This window comes from Rhea pennata, chromosome 5 (genome assembly GCF_028389875.1).
Source record: "Rhea pennata isolate bPtePen1 chromosome 5, bPtePen1.pri, whole genome shotgun sequence".
NCBI lineage: Eukaryota > Metazoa > Chordata > Aves > Rheiformes > Rheidae > Rhea > Rhea pennata.
The window spans coordinates 10,917,852-10,945,798 of NC_084667.1; the positions used below are offsets into that span (position 1 = coordinate 10,917,852).

Genomic DNA, 27,947 nt, shown 5'->3' on the forward strand with positions numbered 1-27,947 from the left:
CCCCCCCCCGGCCCCCGCGCCGTGCCGGCCGCCCCTCGCGGCCAGCGCCTCTGCCGCCCCGCGCCGCGCCGCGCCGCCCCGCGCCGCGCCGCCGAGGGGCTCGGCCGCCGCCTCCCGCTTCCTGCCCGGGCGCCGCTGATTGGCCCGCCGCGCTCTGAGGAATGCGAGCGACCCTTTAAAGGCGCGCGCGGCGCCCGGCGCCCGCAGAGCAGCGGGCAGGGCCGGCGGGACAGCGCGGACAGCCGCCGCCGCAACCGCCACCCCAACCGCCGCAACCGCCGCAACCGCCACCCCGACCCGCCTCGGGGCTGCGCGCCGCTCTCCCCCGCCGGGACGGCTCGGGCTGCCGCAGGATACTAGCCGCTGGGTGCCCTGCGGATCGCGCCTGCCCGCTCTCCCCGGAGGTAAGTGCTGAAGCAGCCGCTGCCCCGCAGGGTGGCGGCGGGCACCTGTCCCGTCCGTGCTGCTTCGCACCTCGCAGCCTCCCTGCCCCCGGGGTGCTCGGGCAGCGCCGGGCGCCTGGATGCAGCTGGGTGACCTTCTTCCTTCGTGGTTGTCTCTAGGTTGGTTCGGAGGCAGATCGTAGCCATGGGGCCAGCAGCTATTCTCGTCGTCCTCCTCGTGCTCGGTGCCTCTGAGGCCAAGCGGGCGGCAGGTAAGAGCAGCCTCCGAGCGCCGCATCTGCGGTTTTGTTACTCTGAGCGGTCACAGAGGTGCAGAAGGAAAAGGTCTTGGTATCTGGGAAGGCAGATGAAATTGTGCTGAAGAGCTCCAAAACTTTCAGAGAACAAAAATGTTTTAAATGTGTCAATGTTTTAAATGCTTTAGTACTATCTAATTATGGGTTATGAACAGCAAAATTTCTTCTGGCATGGAATTCATGGAACCTCTGAAAAAAAGCATGGGGACACCAGGACTTCAGGGAATAGCTTATCCACCTCTCTGTGGTAGGCAGAGGAGTCTAATGTGGGAACTGACTGGGAAAGGAATAGGGCAATAGGTTGCTGTATTGGGGGCTACAGAGAAATTTCCCTCCTTGCTTTTACTCTGTCTGACTAAGCAAGTGCTCTTTGCAATAACCTCACACTAGGATACAGCACCCTGGGCTGCTGAGGTGCCAAAACTGCTGCTACCAGTGTGCAGCAGGCACTCCTGTGCCCACTGGCTCCTTTACAAGAATGCACATGTAGCAACTCCTGGTGGGACTGCAGTACTATCACAGCTTCTGTCTGTGCTCTAACATGAGACTCTGTTCCTTGCATTAGATGAAGCTTGAGCCAATGTGTACTTAACTTGGTCTCTTCTTGTCCATTGCTCATGGTCTGATCTCTCTGATTGCTTGCTCTGATCTCTCTGCAGAATCAAGGGCAGATGATAACAGCGTGTTTGATCTCTTTGAGCTCATCGGCTTTATTCGCAAGGGAGCTGGGCGTCGGGCACCCGGGGTGCACCTGGTGAAGGGACCAGAGTCCTCCAGCCCTGCTTACCGTATTGAAGATGCCAGTCGCATCCCTCCTGTCCCTGATGACAAGTTCCAAGACTTACTAGATGCCATCCATGCTGAGAAGGGGTTCATCCTTCTGGCCACTCTCCGACAAGCCAAGAAGAGTAGAGGCACACTGCTGGCTGTGGAACGGAAAGATGGCTCTGGTCATGTCTTCAGTCTAGTATCCAATGGCAAGGCAGGCACCTTGGACCTAAGCCTTTCTGGTGATGGAAAGCAACAATTAGTGTCAGTAGAGGATGCCTTACTAGCTACAGGACACTGGAAGAATATCACCCTGTTTGTGCAGGAGGACCGGGCTCAGCTCTATGTGGGATGTGAAAAGATGGAGAATGCTGAACTTGACATCCCCATCCAGAATATCTTCACTAGGGATCTGGCCAACAGTGCCAGGCTCCGTATTGCCAAAGGGGGAGTCAACGACAACTTTCAGGTAAGACTTTCACTTCCATTTTGGCTACTGCTTTCAGTCATCTGCCTTGAAGATGTATCGGCTACTCAACCAGCCCAAACATCTACAGAGATATAGCCAATATGGTGAAAGGGGTGCTACCACAAATGGGCTTTTGTACATCTGATATGAACCATCTCTAAAGTCACTACATTTTAATAATGCTGTTTGAAGTGAAGCACAAACTTGCAGTTAGAACTTCTTACAGCAATAACTAGGCCATAAAGCTTCTGATTAGGCAGTTGTAGCTTCATTACTCAGCTTATTACACAAGTTTCTGAAATACATGTGTGTTTTTTTTCCTTCCTGTCTGGACAGTTGCCAGGTCCCTGTGGTCAAGGATGAGAATGTTAGGAAGCAGGGTTTGTCTTCTTTGAGGAAAATGTTTCACCTTGCTGTCTACCTAATGTGAAATTACTCTTAATGATCTTGTGACGTTATGTGTCTACAAACACTTTCCATTCAAGTTACACTTCTTCCCCTTGCTGTTGCTGCAAGTAGCTGTAATTCTTTCTCCCTCCACAGGGACTGCTGCAGAATGTGCGGTTTGTGTTTGGAACAACTCTGGAAACCATCCTGAGGAACAAGGGCTGCTCCAGCTGTAAGTCTGCAGTCTCTTTCTGACTCCAGTGACCTATTAAAAATTCCTCAGTATGTTAGCAAGACAAGTCGAAACAGAACTCAGAAGTATGCTGACATACAAATCCACATTGCATGAGAAATAAGATTATTTTTCTTCAGGCTCCCTAATGAATCTGGTAACAGCTGTTTAGCAGGTGTTACCTGGAATGATAAGGCACATGGTGAAAATTTACTTTGGACTTTTTACCTTGGCATTTACCTTATGTGTATTGTTGTCTCTTAGCCACTAGTGCGATCATTACATTGGACAACCCCATCAATGGTTCCAGCCCAGCTATCCGCACTAATTACATCGGCCACAAAACAAAGGACATTCAAGCAGTCTGTGGCTTTTCCTGTGATGAACTAACGAACATGTTTGTGGAACTGCAAGGGCTACGATCCATGGTTACAACACTTCAAGATAGAGTGCGCAAAGTGGTGAGTGCTGATTAAATTCACATTACCTTTCATCAACTGGCACTTAGTGAATTCAAACTTGCCTTTGTGTGCCTGGATGAACAGTTATAACTTTACTGTTGTCTGGTCTATTAATTTTGTGGAAAAGGTTGTTTTCTGTATTGAGTTCTAAATATCTTCTCTCTGCTCCCCTCCCTGCCTTAAGACTGAGGAAAATGAACTGATTGCTAAAGTAGTCCAGATCACTCCTGGAGTATGCATTCATAATGGAATCTTCCACAAAAATAAAGAAGAGTGGACTATTGACAGCTGTACTGAATGTACTTGCCAGGTAAGATTTCTCACATTCATAAATGCTCTGTATATAAATTCATGAGCTGAGATTAAGAGATTTCCTTAATTACATTCTTTGTCTGAAAGAGTGACTCCTACACAGGAATAAGCATACTGTTTGTATCTTATCCTTCAGGACTCTCTGGTATGAATGCAGCTTTCATGGTGTTACGACAGCAGTGTTTTAGAAAGATTATACAAAATATCACTCTGATACAACAGTTAACACATGTCTAATTCCATGATTTGGGGAATTCCTGTGCTCTTTACATAAATCCAAAGTAAACTAAGAGGTAGCAGCAGAACAAAGTTATAGAAGCTATCAGCTTTCCTCCCTGAGATAGCTGGGCTCCACCTTCTGTCCCAACTGAACCTCTTCCTGGCTTAAAAGGAAAAGACTTTCTAGTACTCTGTAAAGGCTCTTAAACTTGCAACTTTTTTCTTTATATAACAAATCCTTCTAGCTGTGTCCCATTAGCTGTTACAGATTATATACAACAGTAATCCCTTCCAAATTTCAGTTTAACTATTTGAATCTCAGCATCACCTTGTAAGATATTTATGCTTTACTCTGCTTCTGTGGAACGTTGTAAATTACACTAAAATACAGTTTCTGTTTCTTTAAACTCATTGCCTGCTCCATTTAATTTTGAGTATAACTTAGAAAAAAAGTGTTTTGGATGAGCAGGCTAACTTACCCGCCTCTGTTCAGCGACTAAAAGCTGAATGCTTGTAAACGTGCCATCAAAAGTATCTCACTAAGCTCTGAGTCTGCTTGTATAGGTCTTGACATCTTTTGTCTTGTATTCAACAAGTGATACTGTGATTTCAGCCTCTGCTTTCCCAACCCTCTTATTCAATGTTCGCTGTAATCACCTTAATATAGTCACTTCCTTGGAGAAGAGAGGAGATTAACATGGTAATCATGAGAGCATTTTCCTGACCAAGCTGCTACCTTCAAGAAACAAAACTACAGGCTGCACTTAGCTCTTAGTTGGTTTGGAGGTGGTGTTCTTACCCTGCTTGCTTGGCTTAAAGATCAAAGACCTCTAAGTATAAGTCATAGATTTTATGGCTTTTGAGCCAAGTCTACTGAAATCTCTTTATTTTTAACGATATAACCAGCATAAATCCATATTAACAGACAAGAAAACTGGCTTCAGATTCTTGGTTTGTTCCCTTGATGTCTGAGGGAATTATACTTAGTATATTTTATAAAAGTTTTTGACTCTAGCATCTGGTAGCTACCTTTGTTCAGCTTGTACTAAACCAAAATACTTCAGCTCTTAACAGAAGAATAATTGAGGAATATGGGAGAGATGGCAAAAATAGAGAGGGGACAAAGTTTGACTAAGAACACCTGGAACTATCTACTCTTGCATTGTGTCAGCTCTAAATACAAGAGTTGTTTGTATTTTAGACACTATTCAGTCTTTTCTAAGTGCTAGAGAAACTTTTTTATTGTTTGATCTTTTTAACTTCCAAGTTCAGGCTCCACAGATTGTATTTGTGTTCCACTTGTTCATCGTGATTCTCACAATTCTTTGTAGAACTCCGCCACTATATGCCAGAAAGTGTCGTGCCCTCTAATGCCTTGTTCCAATGCCACTGTTCCCGATGGAGAGTGCTGCCCTCGATGCTGGCGTAAGTGCTTAAAAATACCTTGTGCTTCTGCAGCAACTGGGTCTAGCTCCACACACTGCTCTGAAGTGCACCACGATTAGTATAGCCTTACACCACTGGTAGAGTTAGGTTAGCCTGATGCCTCTTTGAGGTTAACTGCATGCAATTTGAAACTTAAAATGACTAACCTTCACTAAATAGCCTATGGCATACAAACCTGCTATATTTACTTCTAACTGTCACTTCTCTAAAGAATGACCACTGAAAACTAGAACACTTCAGACAGGTTTTAGATCATACTGCATTTCTGTAGAGAAAGTAATGGTTTGGGGATTCCTTGGATCAGAGTAATTCAGATAGAATTCAAAAGGTGTTCCAAAACGCAAAGAATATAGCGCACAAAGTATGTAGGCAGGTCATATCTTTTAAGTATATGAGACAGCTCTAATCTTCACTAATATGCTACTCCAAATTTCAGCAAGTTAAAATATTTCAGAGAATAATACTGTCTAGCTCTCCTTATCTGCAAAGTAGCTATGAATCAAGCATATTTATATACAAGTTCAAATGGCTTTCTGGAGGATTTCTAGATAGAAGCTTTATAATAAGGAACTGTAATTCACAGATTTTTTTAAAATCAATACTGTGAGTCTTTCAGATTCTAATTCCTTCTATGGGTAGATTTGTTTTTTCCCCAGCAAACATAACTACTGCAAATTGTGCATGCTAATTAATCTTGATCATGCTGAGAAAAGAGAAACCTTGCAAAAAAGACCTCAGTATTGGTGACTGATGAACCTGATGTAATAATGATGAATTCAGAAAGGCTAGAAAGAGTGAAGTGGAATAGGAAGTTACAAGAACACTTCTTGTTTTGAAATAACTTAAAACAATTCCTTTTAAAACAGAATGCAGGAAAAGTTCTTGTATACTAATTAGGTATATTTGTGTCTTAAAGTAAGCTGGAAGTTGACAGAGGAAACTACTCAATTCCTATCTGAGCTTTTAGATGCATGAAACAGGTGATGCATGTGGGCACTGAAACATTCTAGTTCACGGCATTTATCTTGTAAGAAAAAGGAAGATGCGTGTAGTTTTTCAGAAGTGTTGTCTCCACTTTGTGAAGCAAGTGTGAGAAAAGACTATGAAAAACACATGCCCACAATCTTTCCCGGGCTATAACAGAACTGTGCCCCTTTGCAGCTAGCGACTACGCTGATGATGGATGGTCTCCTTGGTCTGAATGGACGTCATGTTCCGTCACCTGCGGGAACGGGATTCAACAGAGAGGGCGCTCCTGTGATAGTCTCAATAATCGCTGTGAAGGGTCTTCTGTACAAACTCGAACTTGCCACCTTCAGGAGTGTGATAAGAGGTGTAAGTACTTATTCTGCTCACACTGGTAATAAAACACAGGGCACTTTTATTGGCTTGATACATAAAAGCAAAGATCATCTGCTCCGTCACAGGAACGGAGCATTGGCTTCTAGCTCTACAGACTAATATTAATCAGGTAAAAGAGACCACATAGTTCACGCAGTGCATAAGCATGTTTAGACACTACTCCAAAATCAAAGCTTCGGGCAAATTTAGGTGTAGGGTTTCTTTAGTGAAAAACAACTTGGTTTGTGATGATTCTCTAGCTATCCAACCTACAGAGTCTTTGGTACAATTCTAGTACTGACCACTACTGTGCAACTGAAGTCTGTTCAAAATATCTCTTTCTCTCTCTCTCTCTCTCTCTCTCTCTCCTTCAGTTAAACAGGATGGTGGCTGGAGCCACTGGTCACCATGGTCATCATGTTCTGTCACCTGTGGCACGGGCATGATCACAAGAATTCGTCTCTGCAACTCTCCGGTACCACAGCTGAATGGCAAACCTTGTGAGGGTGAAGCAAGAGAAACCAAATCCTGCCAGAAAGATCCGTGCCCAAGTAAGTATATTCAGGTGATAACTTCTTTTTATCAGCTTAAATAGTGAAATTCTTGAACAGGAGGTTACTATCTGATCTGTTTCTAGCAATCTTCTCCCTTTAAACTAAGAGGCTGACTAGGTAAAACCTCAAATTAGCTTCAAACTTTTCTACTGCTGTTGTGGTCTAGCCCTTGCATGGAGTCGTTAACAAGGCTCCCATCCTGTCATTCATGTCTGAACAATTTCTGAACTGTTCTCACTACAAAAGCAATAGTCCTTGGTCAGTGAGCTTACAAACCAGTAGTACAACTGAATTTAAAAATGAATTTGTCTCTTAATTTCTACTTCTCTTCAGTTAATGGCAACTGGGGACCATGGTCTCCATGGGATGCTTGCACAGTCACATGTGGTGGAGGACTTCAAAAACGTAGTCGTCTCTGCAATAATCCTGAGCCTCAGTATGGTGGGAAGACATGCGTAGGTGAAGCTAAAGGGACACAGGTCTGCAACAAACAGGATTGTCCGGTTGGTGAGTATCCCTTCTTAGGATGTTGTTAATCTTGAAAGCACTAATTAAAAACCATGGCAAAAGTCCCTAAAACACAAGTTATAAAATTTTCAATTGACATATTGCAAAACACAGTACTGTAGCAGCCTGCCAAGTGTCTCACCTTAACAGTGTCTGATTTGTCTTTCAGATGGTTGTCTGTCTAATCCTTGCTTTGCGGGAACAACATGTACCAGCTCCCCTGATGGCTCCTGGAAGTGTGGTGCCTGTCCTGCTGGCTACCATGGTGATGGTGTCCATTGCCAAGATATTGATGAGGTAAGAAGGATAGTCTGATGCTTGAAGGAGAGCAGAAGAAAATAGGAAGGAAAAATAAAATCCTAGTGCTTTAAAGCACTAATGTTCTTTCTCATACTTTTGCATTTCAGTGCAAAGAGGTTCCTGATGCCTGCTTTGTCTTCAATGGAGTGCACAGGTGTGAGAATACTGAACCTGGGTACAACTGTCTGCCTTGTCCACCACGTTTCACTGGGACGCAGCCATTTGGCCGCAGTGTTGAGGATGCCATGACTAACAAACAGGTATTGTCAACTTGAGCTTTTCTGGGTTACAAATCCTCATGAAGTTTCTAGATAGCAGAAAGCAGCTAAGCATTTTGAGGAACAGGGGAACAGGACCAATTAGATTTGATAAAACACTATCCTCCATGATGATTCAGAACAGGAGCATTAAATAATTTCAGCTGGAGTTCAAAATGAGTTTTAACTTCTGTTCTCAGCTACAGGAAATTTCAGGTGTTATATTTAACTTTAGACTAATTTCCTAAGTATTCACTTATGAACCAACAATATGTGACTTGAAGGTCTTTAAATGCTTGGTCCCATTTGAAAATAAGAGGTTTGAGTAAGAGAAATAACAATTGGTTATTACTAAATTGGGGTTAAGACTGCTGCTGGAGTTGGAGTGGGGAGAGAGGAATGTATGAGTTTTTTTTTTTTTTCCTGATTGAAGGATCACTGATCAGAATAGCACATATTTTTCATGCCTTATTGGTATCTCTGGGGAAGAATGAGGGACTATGGATGCTTCCAGTGGATTTACTCTCTGTGTGGCTTCTAGGTTTGCAAGCCACGTAATCCATGCACAGATGGAACACATGATTGCAACAAGAATGCCAAATGCAATTACCTTGGCCACTTCAGTGACCCTATGTATCGCTGTGAATGTAAACCAGGCTATGCTGGCAATGGCATAATCTGTGGAGAAGATACTGACTTGGATGGATGGCCAAATGAGAACCTTGTCTGTGTTGCCAATGCCACCTACCACTGTAAAAAAGTAAGTTTATGCTGTTTTCCTGTCTACTGTTTTAACAGCTTGCCTGTATGTGGAACATAAAGTGTTTTCTGCTTGAACTGTAAAGCAATCTACTCGCTACTTAGAGCTATTAAATTACCCTCTGTGCAGATAAAACAAGTAAAATATTCCTCTGTGTAGGAGTTCCACTGTCAAGGTATGGGTAGGAGTATTTTGGTGTTGCCTTAGACATTCCTGCAATCTCGAAAAAGCCTAAAATTATAAATACTTAGAATAAATGTAGTTTCTATATCAACTCTTCTCTGACAGATATCCATCTCCAAGGGAAGAAAAAGAGGGTACAATCATGGTTTTAAGTGATTTAGACTATGGCTTCTAGACCTACCCTCACAATAGTATGACTAGTTAAAACCAGTAGAGTTACAGTAAAATAATACTTGTATGATTGGCATATGATTATACCTTATTTGCTAAAAACCCTATTGTAGTTCATGGCAGCAGTAAACACATCTGTGCATTTTCTTCTTTCTAGGACAACTGCCCCAATCTGCCGAACTCTGGGCAGGAAGACTACGATAAGGATGGGATTGGTGATGCCTGTGACAACGATGATGATAACGATAGTATTCCTGATGACCGGGTAAGCCAACACAGAAAACAGCCCTTGTGAATGGAGCTCTCCCATTCCCCTTCCCAGAGCCAGTCTAGCTTCTGACCTATAATCTTAACAGAAGACCGTAGGAAATTGCTGGCACTGACAGCTATCCTTGAAACCTTTATATATGCATAGGTATGCAGACAAAAAACCTTTGGCAGCTGGCTGAACTTTGGAAATGAATCTTCATTTTTATTCAGCCATTCTTGCCCTTGTGCAAGCAATAGGGTGTTTTAAGATAAATGCATTTCAGTTTTAAAAGGCAGGAAAACAGTTGTTTTTGTATAGCAGCCTAAGCAGAATAGGGTCTCCGTAAAGGTTTAACTTGAATCTTTTTAAAACTTTACTACTTTCTCCCTCTTTCAGGACAACTGTCCATTCATCTACAACCCACAGCAGTATGACTATGACAAGGATGATGTTGGTGACCGCTGTGATAACTGCCCCTACAATCACAACCCTGATCAGATTGACACAGACAACAATGGAGAAGGAGATGCCTGTGCAGTGGATATTGATGGAGATGGTATGTGTCCTCTATTCACACCTTTAAACTGTTTTCTAATCAGATTGATGAAATGCTGCCTTATATGGTACCATTAACCTTTCACCAAAATCTTATACCCAAACGCACAAAAACTTGCCTCTGGTGCTTTCCAGACGTAATGGCTATCAAAGTAACACAGCTAATGGAAAGTCACCTTGTACTATACACATTTGGGAACAGTTATATTTTAGCTCTATTTTCACAGGCAGTGAGAACAGAAATGGTGTGTGTGGGGGCAGCTAGTGATATGTTAGGGCTGTAAGAGGGTCCTCATGCTTTCAAGTATCTATCGCTAAGTGTGTAGTGGCTTTCAACAGCCCTTGTTTGTGGCATCTAGATCTTCGGGCTTGCATTCATGTTTCCTTAATTTTGCAGGTGTCCTTAATGAAATGGATAACTGCCAGTATGTCTACAATGTAGACCAGAGGGATACAGACTTGGATGGTGTTGGAGATCAGTGCGACAACTGTCCACTAGAACACAATCCTGACCAGGTAGGGGATTTGCATTATACAGATGGAGGATTTGAATTATAGAAATACTGTATCTTGTGTTGCAGATCATATTTAAACGACAAGCTACAGCTTAAACTTGACTTGTACATCCTTTTCCTTGACTTGCCAAGTGGTGCCTTTATCAGATGATATCATATGCTCATAGTTTAAACTGCTGCTAGGTATTTTCAGAAAAGAATTCTAGTGAAGGTCTCTGAGACTATTGCATGCAATCTCCTAAACATTTCTTAGGTTTGTCAGCTACAGTGATTCTCATATTAAGGATCTGAAATTCCTGGAGCATTGTATGAAATTCAGATGAGTAGGGACTATCCTCTTCAGTATCCCATAGTGTAGCCAGGACATATTTTTATCAGGCTGCAGATATACAGAAATACAAATCTATGAATTAGAGATGGATTGCAGAGGCTGGCCACCTTAAAGTCCAGTTCAAATCTTTCTAGAAAAGAAGCAATAGCCAAATACCTCTTAAACATACTTCCTGGACTTGCAGGATGTACTATGTATTATAAAATATGCTAGGAGAAGAATTACTACTTAAACATGATTAGGTCAAAGTATTAAATATGGCTTTGCATTTTGTTTCTTTAAAGAAAAGTTATAAACCTTGTGTTTATACCTTTGGCCTTATGTCCAAAACAGCTGCATATCAAAAAATCAGTTGTCTACCAGTATAGTGAAGCACAGCTTGCTTTACTTAAGGGCAAAGGCACATTCTCAAGGGCAAAGGCACATTCTGAGAATTGCAAAACCTTTTTTCCAAGTCTAAGGGGAATCCAGCCTCTCACACATCTTCAAAAATATTTGAAGATGGAAGTGCATAAAGCCTGTGGTGTCCTGTCAAGTACAAAGCTGTAAGGTTAACAGCTTCAGGGGCATAACTGGAATGTTTAAAGGGTTAGAAAGCTGCTGCAAATCAGTGGAATCTAGTATAGTACTGTCTTCTAGCCTATAACCAGAGATACTTGAGGATTTAAACTTACTATAAAATTACTTAATCTTTGTCACTCACCTGACTACTTCCCCTGCCCTGAGAGTAGCAAGTGGCTGAAGATCCTTTCTACTTCTCTATTATTTACAAGCAGTGCTTCTCTTAACACTTTGGAATCTTAAAAGTCTTTAGTGGCTTTCAAACACTTTCCTCATCAAGCTGTGGAGGCAGGGAGATAAGATTCCAAACTGCAGAACCAGTAGCTATTGGAATTATGTGGTATGCCTTCTATCAGTGCCAGCTCCTGGTCATCAGCACTGGCAAGGTTACTTGCCTTAAGGTAGCCTCAGAGGTAACTGGATTGTTTTCCTTATTTCAGAAACAGAGTAAGCAAATGACTGACTAAAATGTGATCAGCACCTGCAGAAGTTCATTCAGCCTTTGCAGACTGCTAAGGCAATAATAGTCCTAACTTACTGAGAAGTCAGAGGGCATGAAGAACATTATAGGCTTCTTATCATTAAGAAAATAATTCTATAGGGTAGAAGCTGTTAAATGAACACCTTTGCTTCAATGCAAATCTCAATGACTACGTACAGAATAGTTCTGTCCTTATCTGGTCCTTGGAACCAGGAAGCCCCAAGAGCAGGTGGGAAGTGAAGTATCCTGTGTTAAACATGTTAGAGAGTCACATGGCAGAAGGAAAAGAGGAAGAGAAGCTGACACCACACTGTATTCTGCTGCTGTGGAATCAAATTAAGATCAGGGCACTACTAAAGCAGCCTCAAGACAGTGAGTACAGGCAGCTTAAGGAAGCATGCATTCTTATATCCATCTTAGCTCTTAGTCAAGCAAGCAGAACTTCCAATTAATTCTAACTATTAAGGTACCTATTTCTGTTATTTCTTTAAAGTGTCTTTAAAATGTTCTTTATTTTTTCCCTTTCATAGGAAGATGCTGATTCTGACCGCATAGGTGATGAATGTGACAACAACCAGGACATAGATGAAGATGGTCATCAAAATAACCTTGATAACTGCCCCTATGTGCCCAATGCTAATCAAGCTGACCATGACAAGGATGGAAAAGGTGATGCCTGTGACCATGATGACGACAATGATGGTATCCCTGATGACAAAGATAACTGCAGACTGGTTGCCAACCCAGATCAAGCTGATTCTGATGGTAAGATGGCTGGTAACATAGTGACTTAATTTTAAAAGTCTATTCCAACAGTTAGATACTGTGCTCTGTGCTGGACAAAACCTTCAAGTAACAAAAAGCTAGATTGTCTCTACTGATGTTACAGTATTCAATAAAAGCAAGGAATAATTTAAAAATGACCACATACCCAGCTTATTAGTAGTGTATGAAACACCAGGATGGAGGGAAAGGACACTTGTACAGTAGCTGAACTGGCAGCTGTAATGTGTCTGCCAGAACTACCTGGGTAGTCAAGAGCTTTGTAGTAAATACTTCAACTCCATGACGTAAGATTTGGAAGCAGCTATGGTAACAAACAACTGTTAATGTCTGACTTCTTGGAATTTGTCATGGTAAAATTTCTTACACTCTGCAGGTGATGGACGTGGAGATGCTTGCAAAGATGACTTTGACCAAGACAGTGTGCCAGACATTGATGACATCTGCCCTGAAAATGTGGACATTAGTGAGACTGACTTCCGACGATTTCAGATGATTCCCCTGGATCCCAAGGGAACATCCCAAAACGATCCCAACTGGGTTGTTCGTCACCAGGGTAAAGAACTGGTTCAGACAGTCAACTGTGATCCTGGACTTGCAGTGGGTAAGAACAACATCTTAACTCTTACAGGCATTGCACCATTGACCAGGGCAGGGTGGAAGTAACTTAGTAGTTTGTCAGTCCTTCAGCGTCACAAAAAAATCAAGGTCTCAAACTTCCTTCTTTAATGCCCATGCAGGTTTTGATGAATTCAATGCTGTGGACTTCAGTGGCACATTCTTCATCAACACAGAAAGGGATGATGATTATGCTGGCTTCGTATTTGGCTACCAATCTAGCAGTCGTTTCTATGTTGTCATGTGGAAGCAGATCACCCAGTCTTACTGGGACTCCACACCAACCAAAGCTCAAGGCTACTCGGGTCTCTCCATCAAAGTTGTGAATTCAACCACAGGTCCAGGAGAACATCTTCGTAATGCTCTGTGGCACACAGGGAACACTCCCGGCCAGGTAAGAATGGCGCTTTGATAAACCACTTTTCTGCGCTGTACGGCAGGCTATGCTATCAACAAGTTAGACACTCAGGTCTGCATATCCTGGTCAGGATAGGATAGGCTTCTTGGCAAAGACAAGAATTAGCTTTTATATAACTTGGTAATTATCCTCAATTATGCAAAATATTAACAGAAGTACATGCTGCAGAGAGTCTCTAGCATAAACAAATGCCTTCTTTCTGGAATACTGAAATATGTTCCACTTACATATTTAAAAATAAATGTAAATATAGCTAGTTTCAAATGACCCCATTTCAGAGCCTACTGACTAACTCTTTACATTTACTCCTCAAACAAAGAATCATCAAGACCTTTTCATGCCAAAATAATGCCTACATTATCTCAGGACTGTGATTAATTATTTTCTTGTAGGTGAGAACTTTGTGGCATGACCCTCGTCACATAGGCTGGAAAGACTTCACAGCATACAGATGGCGTCTGAGCCATAGACCAAAGACTGGCTACATCAGGTGAGCATGTCACTTTTATCTGAAGTAATTTTCAAAAAAGAAAAACGATTTGTCTTAAACTAGAAATCTGTAAAGCCCAACAGAGGCTTGTCAAAGATGACTTAACTTGATGTCTTTTTGTAGAGTTGTAATGTATGAAGGGAAGAAAATCATGGCAGACTCGGGACCAATCTATGATAAAACCTATGCTGGTGGTCGGCTAGGATTATTTGTCTTCTCTCAAGAAATGGTGTTCTTCTCAGATCTTAAATATGAATGCAGAGGTAAGGAGGACATTTTATTGATGTGACTTAGCTTAGCTGATTCTTTAGCCTACATTTAAAAAAAAAAAAAAAAAAAAAAAAAAAAAAAAAAGCTTTGAGAAAGCCGCTGTAAAGACAGAATGAGACAGATCAAAAGTAAAGAGCTAAATGTTACTAAATGTTATTTTGTGGAATAGTTTTGTTCATAATCTTTCATGGCTTGATTTTAAGCAAGTTCTGCCAGCATAAACAGGACACCTTTTTGATAAATTCTGCACTGTTAGCTTGTATAAAATATTAAGTTTATTTCTATCGTGCTATTTCAAAGGAATAAGAATCTGTGTTAAGATATTTCTCTTCTGGAACTTAATTACTCTTTTTTTTTAAAAAAAAATGAATCAACACAGATGACAGTCTAAGATGAAAATGCAGAATTTTGACTTTAGCAAGACAGTCCTATCTGCTATGCAAATAAACTAACTTGTTTACAACAAAGCAAATCAGAAGGCTGTACATGCATTGCAATCTTGCAGTTCAGAGGTGATAAGTGCATACCAGTAGATCCAGGTGCCCTAGTTTTCCTTAAATTGTGACTTCATTATGAAATGGTTACAGAAAGTTTACATAAGCACTTTCAGTATCCTTTACCAAAATGTTATTTCTAAATGCCTTTGAGATTAATTTCTAGACATAATCATGGTTAATAATACAGAAATACTTAGATATCTAACTTCCTCTTTCTTTCCACAGACCCATAATCACAAGGTTATTGGATCCAGAGACTATTTAAAAATGCTGGTATTGCACCTTCTGAAACGTTTAGCCTTTACAAATCCTGGGACCATTATATTACTCCTTCCTTTCTTCTTTCTGCATAAATGTGGACTCAAAACACATGACCTGCCTCAAGAGAATGCTTTTGAGAGAATGAAAGCGAGAACATACTTGGTATCTGACCTCTGCTGGAATGGAAGGAAACAAATGTCTCTTGCAAACGAGAATTGTCTTCACTGAACAAGCACTTCTTTCAGTAGGAAAGACATTTGTTTTGCTGTTTATCACAGTGCGGTGTCATTGCCTCTCTAACTGGAGGTCCCATGGAGTAGCATTTTTGTAAAAAGAACATCTTTGGATGTGCTGTGGACTACTTAAACTAAAGACCTTTCATTGTGTGGGGAGAAGAGTTTTTTTTGGGTGGGAGGGTGAGTTGTAACCCTTTTTTCTTTAAGGAAGAGGGGGAACAATTTTTTTAATGGGGTTTGTGCTATCTTGGTTTACATCTATTTAACTTGGAGAAGTGATTATCCTCTTATTTTTCACATCTTTCAGATGAAAATGCAGGCCTTGACTTTTAGGGGGCAGGGGTGATGAGCTAGATCAGCTGCTCTATTATACAAGACAAAACAGACATCCTGAAGCTGATTTCCATGGTGGGAGGGGGGGAAGAGGATAAAAATTGGCACACTGGATCACACTAGCTTTGGGAGAACTGGGATTTACAATTAGATTCTTTCTTTGCCTGGTTGGATGCAGATCTATCTTACCATGTCTGAAAAAAACATTTAAAGGTGCCAGAGTGCACCACCATCTCAACTAGCACTGTGCTGTCCTTCAGGGAACCAGCATGTGCTTCATATTTTATGGTTAAAAAGGCACAAAAATAGCAATGAAAAACATTCCTTTTCTACATGCCATAGATGCTTTAAACCCCTCCCTTCTTAGGGAGGGGAAGGGGCCTGTAGATAAAATAATTAAATTGTAAAATATTTATTTTTACCTATCCTTGATGTTATAATGATTGAGGAATTATTGATTAAAACAAAGAAATGCGTCAAGACTATCCACCTAATCATTGTTACAAGTCTTCATGACTGTAAGATTGTAAATACAGATTATTTATTAACTCTGTTCTATACTGAAACTAGAGTGGTTTTTTGTTTGGTTGTTTTAGTTGAAAAATCTTGTTTGGACCAGATAGTGGCGACGTCTTTGTTACAGAGAGTAATTTTCCCATAAAGGATTTGAGGCACAGGGAAAAGTGGCAGGGTGGGGATCGGAATGTTTGTTTTTCTCAGTCTGAGCTCGGTGTTGGCTTTTCCTTCCTTTGTGCAAGGCAGTTGGTAGCCTGGCAGGCGACTGTTCTGCAGGGTTAAAACTCAAGTCCTCTCAGAGCGTAGCAGTTCCTGTCTCTCAACCCCAGTACTAGCGGTGAGGGAATAGCTTTTATGTTCTTAGCAGTTAGTGCTGTGAACTGTCTGCAGTGCTTTACTGCTCGTCACTGTGCCTGCTTGTTAGAGACAGAGCATCTGCCCGGAGGAGGCTGCAGAAAAAGGCATAATGACCACAGTCAATATCCATCCAGTCTTGCTGTTTGTGCCACTGCACGCTACACATTGTAACTAACAACGTGCAGCTACAAGAGAAGGAATTCTTCACAGCCTAGACAGGATTTCAGGAGCTCCTTGGGGAAGGAGGAGAGGGCTTGATGTACATTAACAGACGACTTTCCCCAATGGAAGGGGCAGCATCCTTAGACCTACAATATTTTCTCCAAAAAGGAAGAGAGATGAACACAGTGAAAGTTTTACGTACAAATATTACCTCATTGTTGTGTGACTGAGAAAAACTTTAGGATCAAGCAGAGTTCAAATGTCTAACAAACTTTAAAGCTACTGTAGTACTAAAGTTAATGCTGTACATAGTCAGAAATTCTTTGCAGAAAAGTGTATTCCCAGTAAGGAAAGGGCATTGAAAAAATGCCAAATACGATTTCTAATGTTGTGTTATATTTTTTTCTGTTATCTTGTATACCATTGCTTGTATTTTTATAAATTATTTTTCTTGTTGCCATTGTTAGTTAATCACGTAATGGTGTAGATACGCTATTTAAATAATTTATCATGAAATGCTACCTGTAGAGTTAGTATTTCTATTTTTATAAAATGTTTGCACACTGAACTGAAGATTTTTTTTTTGCTTCCCTCTTCCCCATGTTTTTGCTAGCATAATTTTCTAAGAATGCTTTTTTTGTAAACATTTTTAACCATTTTCCATTTTAAAGCTGTGTAAGTAAGTTGTACAATAAAGCTTCTTACATACAAGGAACAATAAACCACCACAGACATTTATATCTTTCTGATCTAGTTTTATTTATTCTTTGTAGTATTTCCATGGATCACTGATACACTAATACAGAGCTCTGTTATTCATATTAAATCAGCTTTCAGAAGACATCTCTAAAATAGCTACAAGGAAACGATGATTGTCCTGGAACTCTAACAAGGCTGGGTCTACCTGAGCTTTCACCCTGGGTGTAGCTGCGCATCCATTTGAAAGCACTTCTGCAGTTAGGTAGCACTGCCCCTCAGCCAATTTGATCCTGAAGTCATCACTGAGGACTCACGTAAGTGTAGACACAGCCATATGGCAAAGCAGCTCTTCAGGAATTTTAATCATTCCCAGCCAAGCCTGTCTCCTATTTCTTTTCCATTCATATGCAAGATACTCACCTATCACTATCTATTCTAGAATGAGAACACTAGCGTACCAATATTTGATGATATGGCACTAAATCAACTGCTGGAACACACTGCTTAAAATAAGAGCAGTTACACTAGTTTTAGTCTTTACTGATGGCATTTGTTTGTGGCCTCTTCAGCAAAGCCAGGTGCTGCCAGAGGAGTGCCATATATCTTCTGCCAAGAAGTGTACTTAAGGGGTTTTGCAGAGATACAAATTTAATCTTTGTATCTTTCTCCCATAGCAAATTCTGCACTGGCATAGATTTAACTTAGCTTTACACAGTCACAGCTTTTGTTTTCCTCTTTCATCCTTTCCCTCACACAGCTGCTGAGGAACTGAAATGACAAAATTTTATTTTTCCTTTTCTGCAGTGAATATTTGGTGCTCTACAGTATGTTACAACTGCATCTCCATGTTCAAAATCATGTAGATAGATGTATTATGCATATATATTTATATGTATACTCTCTCTATATATTAAAGCTTCTTATAGCTTCGCAGTGATGTAGCACAGGGAGGGTGTTGAAGGAACTCCAGCTCCTTAGATGAGCTAAGTGAGAAGACAAATCGTACATTATGCAGCCCTGATAATTTCTCTGGTAGCAGCCCAAGCTCCTGAACATCTGGCCCGCGAGCATGGTTAGGTCAACTCAGCTTCAGAGATCGCAGAAAATGGTGCTCCTGGCTAGAGACTTAGTGTAGAACCGTTCTCCCTTCCCCTGGCGTGGTCACGAGAAATGCACAACTCCACGCTCGCAGCAGTGCTAGCTGGATTATTTTGCTAGGACACACGTGAACAGAAAGCGGCAGTTCAGTCGGATCCCTACCTGCAGAGCCTTGCTGTTTCAGTTACGCAAACTACAACCAGGCTGCCTTGCTCCTCTCATTACAGAAAAGCGCTGTATTTAAATCAAGCTGGGGAGAACTGGCCCATACTAACGTAAAGGAAAGGGAACCCCTGCAAATACAAACAGCAATTCATCGGGTGCTGCCAGCCTTCTCTTTCCCAGGCGTTGTGGAGCAGACGGGGCAGGGGTAACAGGAAACAAAGGCTGTTAGGGCAATAGGGGGTAGCTGGCTCGGACAGGCTGGCAGCCCCGCGTAGCCTATTGACTCACTAAAGAAAAAGCAGATTGGAGCAACGGGGGAGGAGGAGGGGGAACAGCTAAATAGGATTTAGGGTTCCTGCAGCAGGATGGGGGAGAGGAGACTTTTGTTTTGCTCTGTTTTGTCGTTTTAATTACAGACTCACAGAATAGCTGAGGTTGGTAGGGACCTCTGGAGACTGTCTAGTCCAACCCCTGATTAAAGGCTCACTTCTCAGAACCCATGAGAATCAGAGCTGCTTTAAGAGCAGGGAAGGCTGAGAGGCAATGAGTACACAGGGTTTCAAGAGATCAACCACAACAAAGACTGGTTATGCCTGGCCTTTCAATCACAGGGGCAAAAATACCTTGTTTACTGTGATGGTGACTACAAAGAGAAGGCAGAGTCCTGTTCCGTGAGGGGCTTTTTTCCTATTTTTCTGTCACTAATCTTTTGAAGACAGTCTTCTACACCTTACTTTATCCCAGTGAGAACAAGGAGAAAAATTACAAAACACAACTCCTGACCTGTTCCTTCCAGAATATGAGCAGCTGCTGAATTTCTGTTCTCATCAGTCAGAGTTTTCAGTGCTTGACTTCACTGCTGCACCAGCTTGTTCTGCAGCTCTGGTCCCAAACACTCTGCCTGCGAGGGGCACTAAGCGACGCAACGCTAAAAGACAGAGAAAGTTCCTGCCTGGAGAAATATCTTTACCGTATTAGCAGCAAGTATGAAATAGTCTAGATTCAGAAAGCCAATCAGTTCTGTAATAGTTATGTGTACATCTATATATGTGTGCACCTCTCTCTCTCTGTCTATATATATATATATATATATATATATATATATGCGCACACACACACGTAAAATTGTAAGTTGAAAAAAGAAAAGCCTCAATACATGAAAAAGAGTAACACAGGTGCAATCCATCAAAGAGCAGCATCTGCCCAAGAGAAGGGATAATGTTACCCATGATTTGGCAGCAATATATGCAGTTCCTAATTGCCACTGATGTGAGGGAAGATACCCCTGGCAGCCCATTCCAATGATCCTGTTTGAGCCCAAGCCAAACTTTCACACTGATTTATTATATCCATTTACATAGCATATATCAGTGCAGCATCTGAACTGGAGATGATACGTGGCTCAGAATAATAAAGGCAAGCCATCTGTCTTGTGTTAACCCACAGGTTAACTCATGTGCCGTTCCTTGGAGACTGCAATTACAGTGGGACACAAGAAGGGGCTGCAGACGAGGAAACGAAGGCCCATACTTACCCAAGTGAAAAAACAACAAACAAAAACTGAGCAGGAAGAACACGCAAAGTGGCTGCACTCTACAACAGCAACTAACTCCACAAGTGAAGCGCGGGGGAAGTACCCCACTCCCAGCACCCTGGAGTCTCATCAGTGGGACACTTCAGTGCACCAACACACACGTGCTGCGTCCAGTGTCAGTGGGTTCCAGGCCAACTTTTTTGGATAATTAAGCTTTTGAGTTTAATGGTATTGCAGAGAGAGAATCAGAAGTGCAATGCTTGCTTACCACAGCTTTATTGCATTAAACCTACGTTCAGCATGTGTAGTTTGACCTATAGAGACAGGTAACCTACTGAGATAAAGACTGAAATAGCCTTAGCAAGATAAACATTTTAATGACAACAATGCACATGACTATTGATATCACTAGGATTTTATAACAAAGTCTTTAAACTGGTAATTAGCTGATTTTCAACATAAATTCAACTTAGAAAGGATTGCTCAGATTGTGCAAGAGAACACGCTTAACATAGCTGCAAGGTCATTTCTAGTCTTTATTTCAGATCTTCTCCAAGAGAGAGAAAACAGGTGCACAAAGTCAAATGAATGTTTAAGTAAAGTTATGGAGACAAGAAGAGAATTCAAGAGAGAAGTGTTTGGCAAGCAGAAGCTTTAAAGATGAAATATTCTATAGGAAATTCAGAAAATTAGACAAGTACCACAGAGAGACTTGCATTTTCAGATTTATACACATCCCAGGAGTTCTAGCCACAATTAGTCTTTAATTTTCAACTGGACTGAAGAATTGTTAGTCTAGGCAACATACACAAGAGCTAAACTGAGTGCTACCCAGATACTGCGTCAAAATCTCCCTTGATGGCTTCACTCACAAAACGCATTTGGAGAGGGCATTTTAGTGCTATCACAGAATTAGCGTAAAATGCCTCTGGCAATACCTTTCTCACCGAAACTATGCATACCAAATACACAAAGCTCACAACAGAGAAAAGAATGGTACAGAATGCCATAGAAGAGTATTTCAATAACAAGATGAAATTAAAAAAAAAAAAAAGTGAGGGGAAACAAGTTCTAAATCCAGAGTACCTGCCAGTAAATCAAAATTACGTTCAAGTACTTTGTCACTTTAGATATTAGTAGATATTCCTGAGAACATTCCAGTGTGCTTAAAAAATAAATTCAGCATAATAGATAAGGCTCTGCAGATTCAACTGCAAGCAGTAAACTATTTCACATAGACTTAAATAATGACAGGGAGCCTTTTATTCCAACTAGTGCACCTGGATTCCAGCCAATCTCTCAATGAAACATATAATTGGATAACTGTAGGTTATGGCTTTTGTCGTATTCAAGTGCTCCCATCCTATTTAAAAAGGAAGCACTTTTTCTGACCTTTAAATCTAGCTTCAAATAAAAGAGCAATTACTTCTCAACAAATAAATCTGCTGAGGATATAAAAATTCACAGTTACTATTTTTCCTAGATTTTAAAAACCTTCTTAATTTAACAACTTCCTGAGTATCTGCCAAACTATACTGTTTTCTGCATCTACTCTTTAAACTGTAAGATTCTCCGAGGTGGCGCTCTTCTTGGTAATCGCAGCAGGAAATGTAAACAATTTAACAGATTTTGCACCTAAAAAGCAAAAGACAGATTTTATTTAAAGTTGTGGTTAGAAAGCCATTCAAAGAAGGGAAAGAATGAGAATAAGCACATTCTCATATTATTTCCTGAAATTTTATCTGGGAAAGATTTTTTTTTTAATAAAACATAAAAATTCTGATCATTACTGAGATGACAGAAATTCAGCTGCAAACAACAGCCTCTCCCCTACTCCTCCCTGATTAGAAGGCAATTGTGCCCTTCCTAGCTCACGAATTACTGACATTCTCTGTCATACTTCTCGATCAGTCCTTGCTCCTCTGACGACCTGTTTCAGTGATGCTTGTAAGAAAGAAACTACTTCCTCTCTGATCTCTGCAATAGATAATTTTGGCATAGCCTGTTTTTAATCTGTGCTCAGAGAGTGCGGCGACTCCACAGGAGCCCTGCTCAGGCAATGAGAGGGAACGCATGCTTTAGAGCCCCACAAATCAGGTAACAACCATAGTCTGGCCTTGAAAATAGAATTCTGACTGTGGATTTGTGTGCGTCTTTTTCCTCTTTCTTTAATCATAAAGCCTTTTTTCATCCCTTGTTACAACAACTTCTAGAAGAAAATATTGTATTAACCATAACTTCACTTCTTTTATCATTGCTATCTACAGTCAACATTTTTTTTTAAAAGGAAAATCTTTGAAAATGGCAAAGAGTCTCAATTGCTATAAATCTGCATCATTACTGTAAATCTGCACGGAACTTTTTGTGCCATTATAGTATACTTAACTCAATACTATATAGATCTTTAAATCATCATACTCAAATACACATGTAGACATATGAGATATACATATGTATATATTATGTGTGGGTGTATGTATATATACATAGCTCTCTGTTAAGTCTATTTACCATAAAATACTAAGCAATTTAGCAGCAGACCATGAAAATGATTCAGGTAATCATCCTTATTTCAGAGGAAAACACTACGAGCTTTGTTAGTTAAAAAGGCCAATCGCGCAGAATTGAAACATGCCCACTACAGTAAATCACCATGAACAGCTGAGCACTGGCCCCAACACACACTAGCAGGACATTTATGTTACTAAAGAGCCTCAGTGATGATGGCAGAATGGTTTGGTCCTATCCCGTTCAGAAAACAGATACACCAAAGCCTTACGTTCATGAATATCTTGCTTTCACATATACTACATTTTTAGTACAAAATTATTCACTCTGTGCTGCAAAATCATACTGGGAAATAAGACAAGGAGCCCAAGACAGTATAAAACTATACACACACAAAATCTTTGTCTTCCTGTGATATAAAACAGATCTCAAAGCCCAGGAGGCTGGGGGACAACTTTAAAAACAGTCTCATTTGCTCTGCTATATTTTGGGATGACTAGAGCTAGAAAAGCTTGTAAAGAAACCAGTTGTCAGAAACTATTACAAAATAGCACTTATGCTGAACAAAGAAAGATCTTTATTCTGGAAAACCTGTTTCCAAATTCTGAGTTTAGGCTGCACATGAAAATTCCTTTAACATCCTACTCATCACTGGGGCACCACTACCCAAGGAGAACAGCCGGGACTCCAGCCCGACCCAGACCGAGCCGTAAGAAGGGGTTATTGTAGGTCACAACAGGAAGACACTGGAAAAACAAACAAACAAAACACCCATGAATTCCCTTGGCTCCACTTTCTTTTTCCCTGGGTACTGGAAATGTTTCAGCAGATAGCCTTGTCACTATCTTTTGTCTCCATTACTATGTACCTTATATCAAAAAACATGTTTTTCTAAATAATTTTATTTCCTCTAGTTTTACTTAAAACTTTTAAAAAGTACTTGAATTGGTAGGTCATCTGAACTGATATGTCAGGCAAGAAATAAGATCCTTCTGAAGAATGGCTGATTCAATATAGTGCAATTGAAACCAAGCACCAAAGATAAATGTTAAGTCAGTAACGTCCAACACAATCCCTGACTTCAGATATCCATCTTAAGAGTCTTTGGACCAGCGTTTTGTAAGTGTTAAGCAGCAGCAATTTGCAGCGCCGACAACTCAGCGATTCCCAAGCTTTGAAGGGTAATAACAGACTTCTTAAGACTAGACTCCAGATCAACAGTCACACAAAGCTACATGCTTATGCTAGAAATGCCAGTGATAATAAAAAGATGTATTTATGATTTCAGGATTGTTTTGAGGCCTAGCCAGTGTCAAGGCTCTTCCTCGAGGATGCTAGGAAAAGCTTTTTTGTAACAGTGATAGTTTTAGGACAACAAAATAAAAAAGGAAAAATTAATTATTATTTCTCTTTATACTGTAAATATTCTAACTGTAAATTTGAAACAGAAGAGGTTTCCTTCAACAACCATCCTAGCTCTTTAACACTATTTTTAAGAAGGAGTCCCTAAAACTACATCCTGGACTGTGGAAACACTGCAGTCAATGAACAGCCCTGCATGATTATCACGCAGAGGCAGCAAATACTACAGAAAAAATTTGTCAGTAGTGCTTTGATTATATTTATGGTGTAGGAAAGAAATTATGACACAGGCTTATAATTTTGAGGGAACGTAAGAATTACATTTAGTTGAGTTGATTTACAAAGCTCTGTGAGATCTGCTTACAATAGTCCTTTCACACAGGGCAGTGGGACGACGCAGAACGCCCCGTATTCGCTCCCTTTTCTTGTTGCTGCTGCAAAAGAACAATGTCTAAAAACAAAGCAATGGTTTCAAAAAAAACAACCAACAATAAAAATTTCTAAAATACTAGAAAAAATAAATAAAAATAATAACTATCACGTGAATGTGACAAAATTAATGTCCCATCTATATTTTTTAAATGAAAACAAGTATCGGTTAGACTTGATCTCTATTATAGCCACATGATTACCACTTCCTCCGGAGTGTAAATCCACTCGGATGGCAACTCTGTAAATGAGATTAAAACCTGGCCCATTAGTTTTAAAATTCAGAGTAGCTCAAGTACATGCAAAGCCACGATCCAGCCATTGTACAGTTCACGTTGTATCCATACATCTCTTCTTTTTGATTGTTAAATAGCTGCCATAGCATCTGAGAAAGAATTTGTCTTGTAGCTTGTGTCAGCTGAGAGCTTGTCAATGGGAAAATCTGTCAAGTTGTCTTTGCTGGAATATCTTTCTCCCCAAAATTTTCAGAGCATCTTGTTTCTTACTAATGTCTTCTTATTCTCACATTATGGTGAGTAAATGAAAAACTAAACACTAATTCAGTAAATACGCAGAATAGCCAAGGGAAGTGATACAGTCAAAGGGTAGACAGACAAAAACCTGCTGGGAATTTTTACGGTCACCTCAAGCGCAAGCAGCCGTCCCCCTGCGACTCTCCGTCACTGTAAGGTTTCACATTCCCACATTACCGCTCCAACGGCGTTGCGACGAACTTCCGATCTCTCGCTTCAGCCACGCGAAGCCTCCACAAGGGCCTGCGGATCCGACCGGCCTCCTGTTAGCGACGTTTCCTCGCGAGGGGAAGCAGCAGGGGGACGAGCGGCCCGGCGGCGCCGTCCGACGGCGGCGGCACGCGCCTCGCCGGCCTTCCCAGACGCGCGACGCTCCTCGGCTAGAGGACCGGAGCGTGCGGTGCGCGGTGCGGTTTTACACTCCTCGTGGGATCACAGAGCAGACTGCGTTTTATTTTGTAATCCAACTGCACCAATATAGGATAATAATAAATTATTCTGAAGGATAAATTATTTCATGGAATATTTGCCACAATGACGATTCACTGCCTTCAGAGCGTGTGAAACGATAATGTATCAGTATAATACCATTGACGCAGACGTAACTGCAGTTTTAGCAAAACAGCTGCATAAAGCAGCATATAATCACTCTCACCTCAAACTTCCATTTTCAGATCAACTGTAAAAAAAGAAAGGAATCATACTGCACTGCTGGAAGGATATTATTATTTGCAAGTAATAGGGGGAAAAGCAACAACAGTTTGTGATAATCATCTGCTTAAAACTTAATAGAGCAAAAAAAAGCTGGAAACAATTACCAACTGGCTCATAAAACTGAGAAATTAAAACTTTTTGACATATGTATTTGGATAAGTCTGGCCTCTGTAAACATCACCCATTTAATATCATGTATTACAGATGTACAGCCCTAGTGCAAATTACCATTTCTTTCAGAGAAACAGAAGTTACTTATTTCTGCTTAGTTCTTTTCTTCAAAAATATTGGGTAGCTAAATGACTGCTAAATCAAGATGTACAATTAACTGTATGGATTTGAGGTCTACACAGTTGAACACTCCTCAACTGCTACTGAAATAAATAATCAGACCACCACAGAATCACAGAATCGGTAAGGTTGGACACATTGTATTGCTCTGACACATCGCATGATTACAACTCAAAAATCTTTAAATTATTTGACAAACAGCACTAGATGCATGGAAATGGATGGATGGATGGAAAACTGCTTAACAGCAGTGTGGTTTGTTGCAATTTCCTTTTCTCTCTTGTGCAATGAAGTCACCACATCCTGACTATGTCTACAGGTCCAAAGTTACCTGCCCAGGTCACGCCACAGTGGCTACAGTGCATATTTTGCTTGAACTAATAAACTCCACCTTAAAATACACTAATGAATCTGGCAGAAGGTCACACTTGGCTCTCACAGTATTACCTCTATTCAAACTACATGAAACAGGACTTGAATTCACACTAAAGCCACATGTTGAATTTGAGTTTTCCTCACCGTAGTGCTCAAGAAGCAAGACTGAGAGTTTAATACACGGGCGTTTTAACCCTGCATTAGCTGACATTGTCCCCGGCAGACATGGCTCTCCACGGTGTTCCCCAGCAGCACCACCACCACCACCTGCCGCTCATCTGGTGCAGACCACTTGGGGCACAAGCACTTATGCGAAGACAGGACCCTCATGTGAACCTAGCTGAAAACTAGAAAAATCCCAAACTGCCTTTCTACAGATTTGCACTGTAACTATGGCCTAAGTCTCATTTTGGACAAATAATATGCATAGCAGGTAAGTCTGGGAACCAAGTTTGTCTGTCAGTGTAGACGCATCAACAACATGCCTTCTTGCTTTTCGAGAAGGGGAATCACTTTTAAAAAAAGGCATTATTATTCCCTTCTCTGCTGAAGAGTTAAGTATGATCAGTCCAAGAAACAGTAGTGATCATAACTCTGAAATTCTAATGTAGTAAAGAGGCACTAGGATACTCTTCTAAAATATCAATGACCCTGCAGAAATGTTTCTCCAAATTTGGAAGAGGCTTCCTGTACAACAGAAGATTTGTCTTGACAAACCTAAAAAAAATTACAAATTCCTAATACAGTTAAACTACAGCATTCTAATCATAAATATTTTCATACTGTCAACATTTTTATGAAAGAAATTAAAGATGCAGATGCACTTGTTAAAATCTGGATTATTTGAAGAGTTTGTTTTCCAGAAAGAGGTGTCTTAGACTAAAAATGTAATGGAGATTTACATAACAAAATCACTATATAATTACATTTAAGTAAAAGATATCCAAAAATATCCAAAATATTACTACAGTACTAGATAAGTTGAATTTAATTTTTCACTGGTTCAAGTCTATTCTTCCTTTACTGAATGAAAAGTAATTTACAGAAATCATGCAATACTTACTCATTTTGGTATCTTCTATGTGCAAGTTTGAATTCCCTGAAATCAATTCACTATTTTGTAATACAGCTACATTCTGTTTATTTCTCTACTACCTCTGAGTCCACCTCTGAAAACATTCAAGAAACACTGCTGCATTTCTGTATGAATTGTCATACCAACTATTGGGAGACTATTTGTTCTCCACAAAAGAGCAAACATGATTTTCAATTAGCAAAAAGATAATCTATATGTGTAGTCAACAGTGTTTTCCAGCTCACAGAATTAATCACCATCAATATTTTATTTCATAATGGTTCCAGTCTCACAGTCAACTATGTCAGGGCAAGGACTGTGACAAACATTCTGTTATTTTGTGTGCATTGTTTTTGGCATTATGTTTTATAAAAGTACCTCCTTGCCCTGCAATAATAATCAGCATGTATCAGTGCATACCTTAGCTGAGAACCTGTTTGGCTTTTCCATCATAATCAAAAGC

The 27,947-nt window shown here is 40.6% G+C and overlaps 1 protein-coding gene across 1 annotated transcript; it reads left to right on the plus strand.

The window, feature by feature from the left end:
- The first annotated feature begins 220 nt into the window (after positions 1–220).
- Positions 221–17,439, plus strand: THBS1 (thrombospondin 1). The gene is made up of 22 exons (XM_062577617.1): positions 221–404; positions 564–655; positions 1,360–1,937; positions 2,481–2,556; positions 2,821–3,017; positions 3,202–3,327; positions 4,880–4,973; positions 6,156–6,329; positions 6,710–6,886; positions 7,223–7,396; positions 7,566–7,693; positions 7,804–7,956; positions 8,495–8,713; positions 9,225–9,332; positions 9,714–9,873; positions 10,270–10,388; positions 12,291–12,525; positions 12,920–13,147; positions 13,284–13,555; positions 13,972–14,069; positions 14,193–14,332; positions 15,062–17,439. The coding sequence occupies exons 2-22, from the start codon at positions 589–591 to the stop codon at positions 15,067–15,069; spliced, it is 3,531 nt and encodes a 1,176-aa protein (XP_062433601.1). The 5' UTR covers positions 221–404; positions 564–588; the 3' UTR covers positions 15,070–17,439.
- The last annotated feature ends 10,508 nt before the right edge of the window (positions 17,440–27,947 follow it).

Coding starts and splice junctions, on each gene's coding strand:
- THBS1 (XM_062577617.1), top strand. CDS start 589: ATGGGGCCAGCAGCTATTCTCGTCGTCCTCCTCGTGCTCGGTGCCTCT. Junction 4,974..6,155: donor GTGCTGCCCTCGATGCTGGC/GTAAGTGCTTAA, acceptor GCCCCTTTGCAG/CTAGCGACTACGCTGATGAT. Junction 7,694..7,803: donor ATTGCCAAGATATTGATGAG/GTAAGAAGGATA, acceptor TTTGCATTTCAG/TGCAAAGAGGTTCCTGATGC.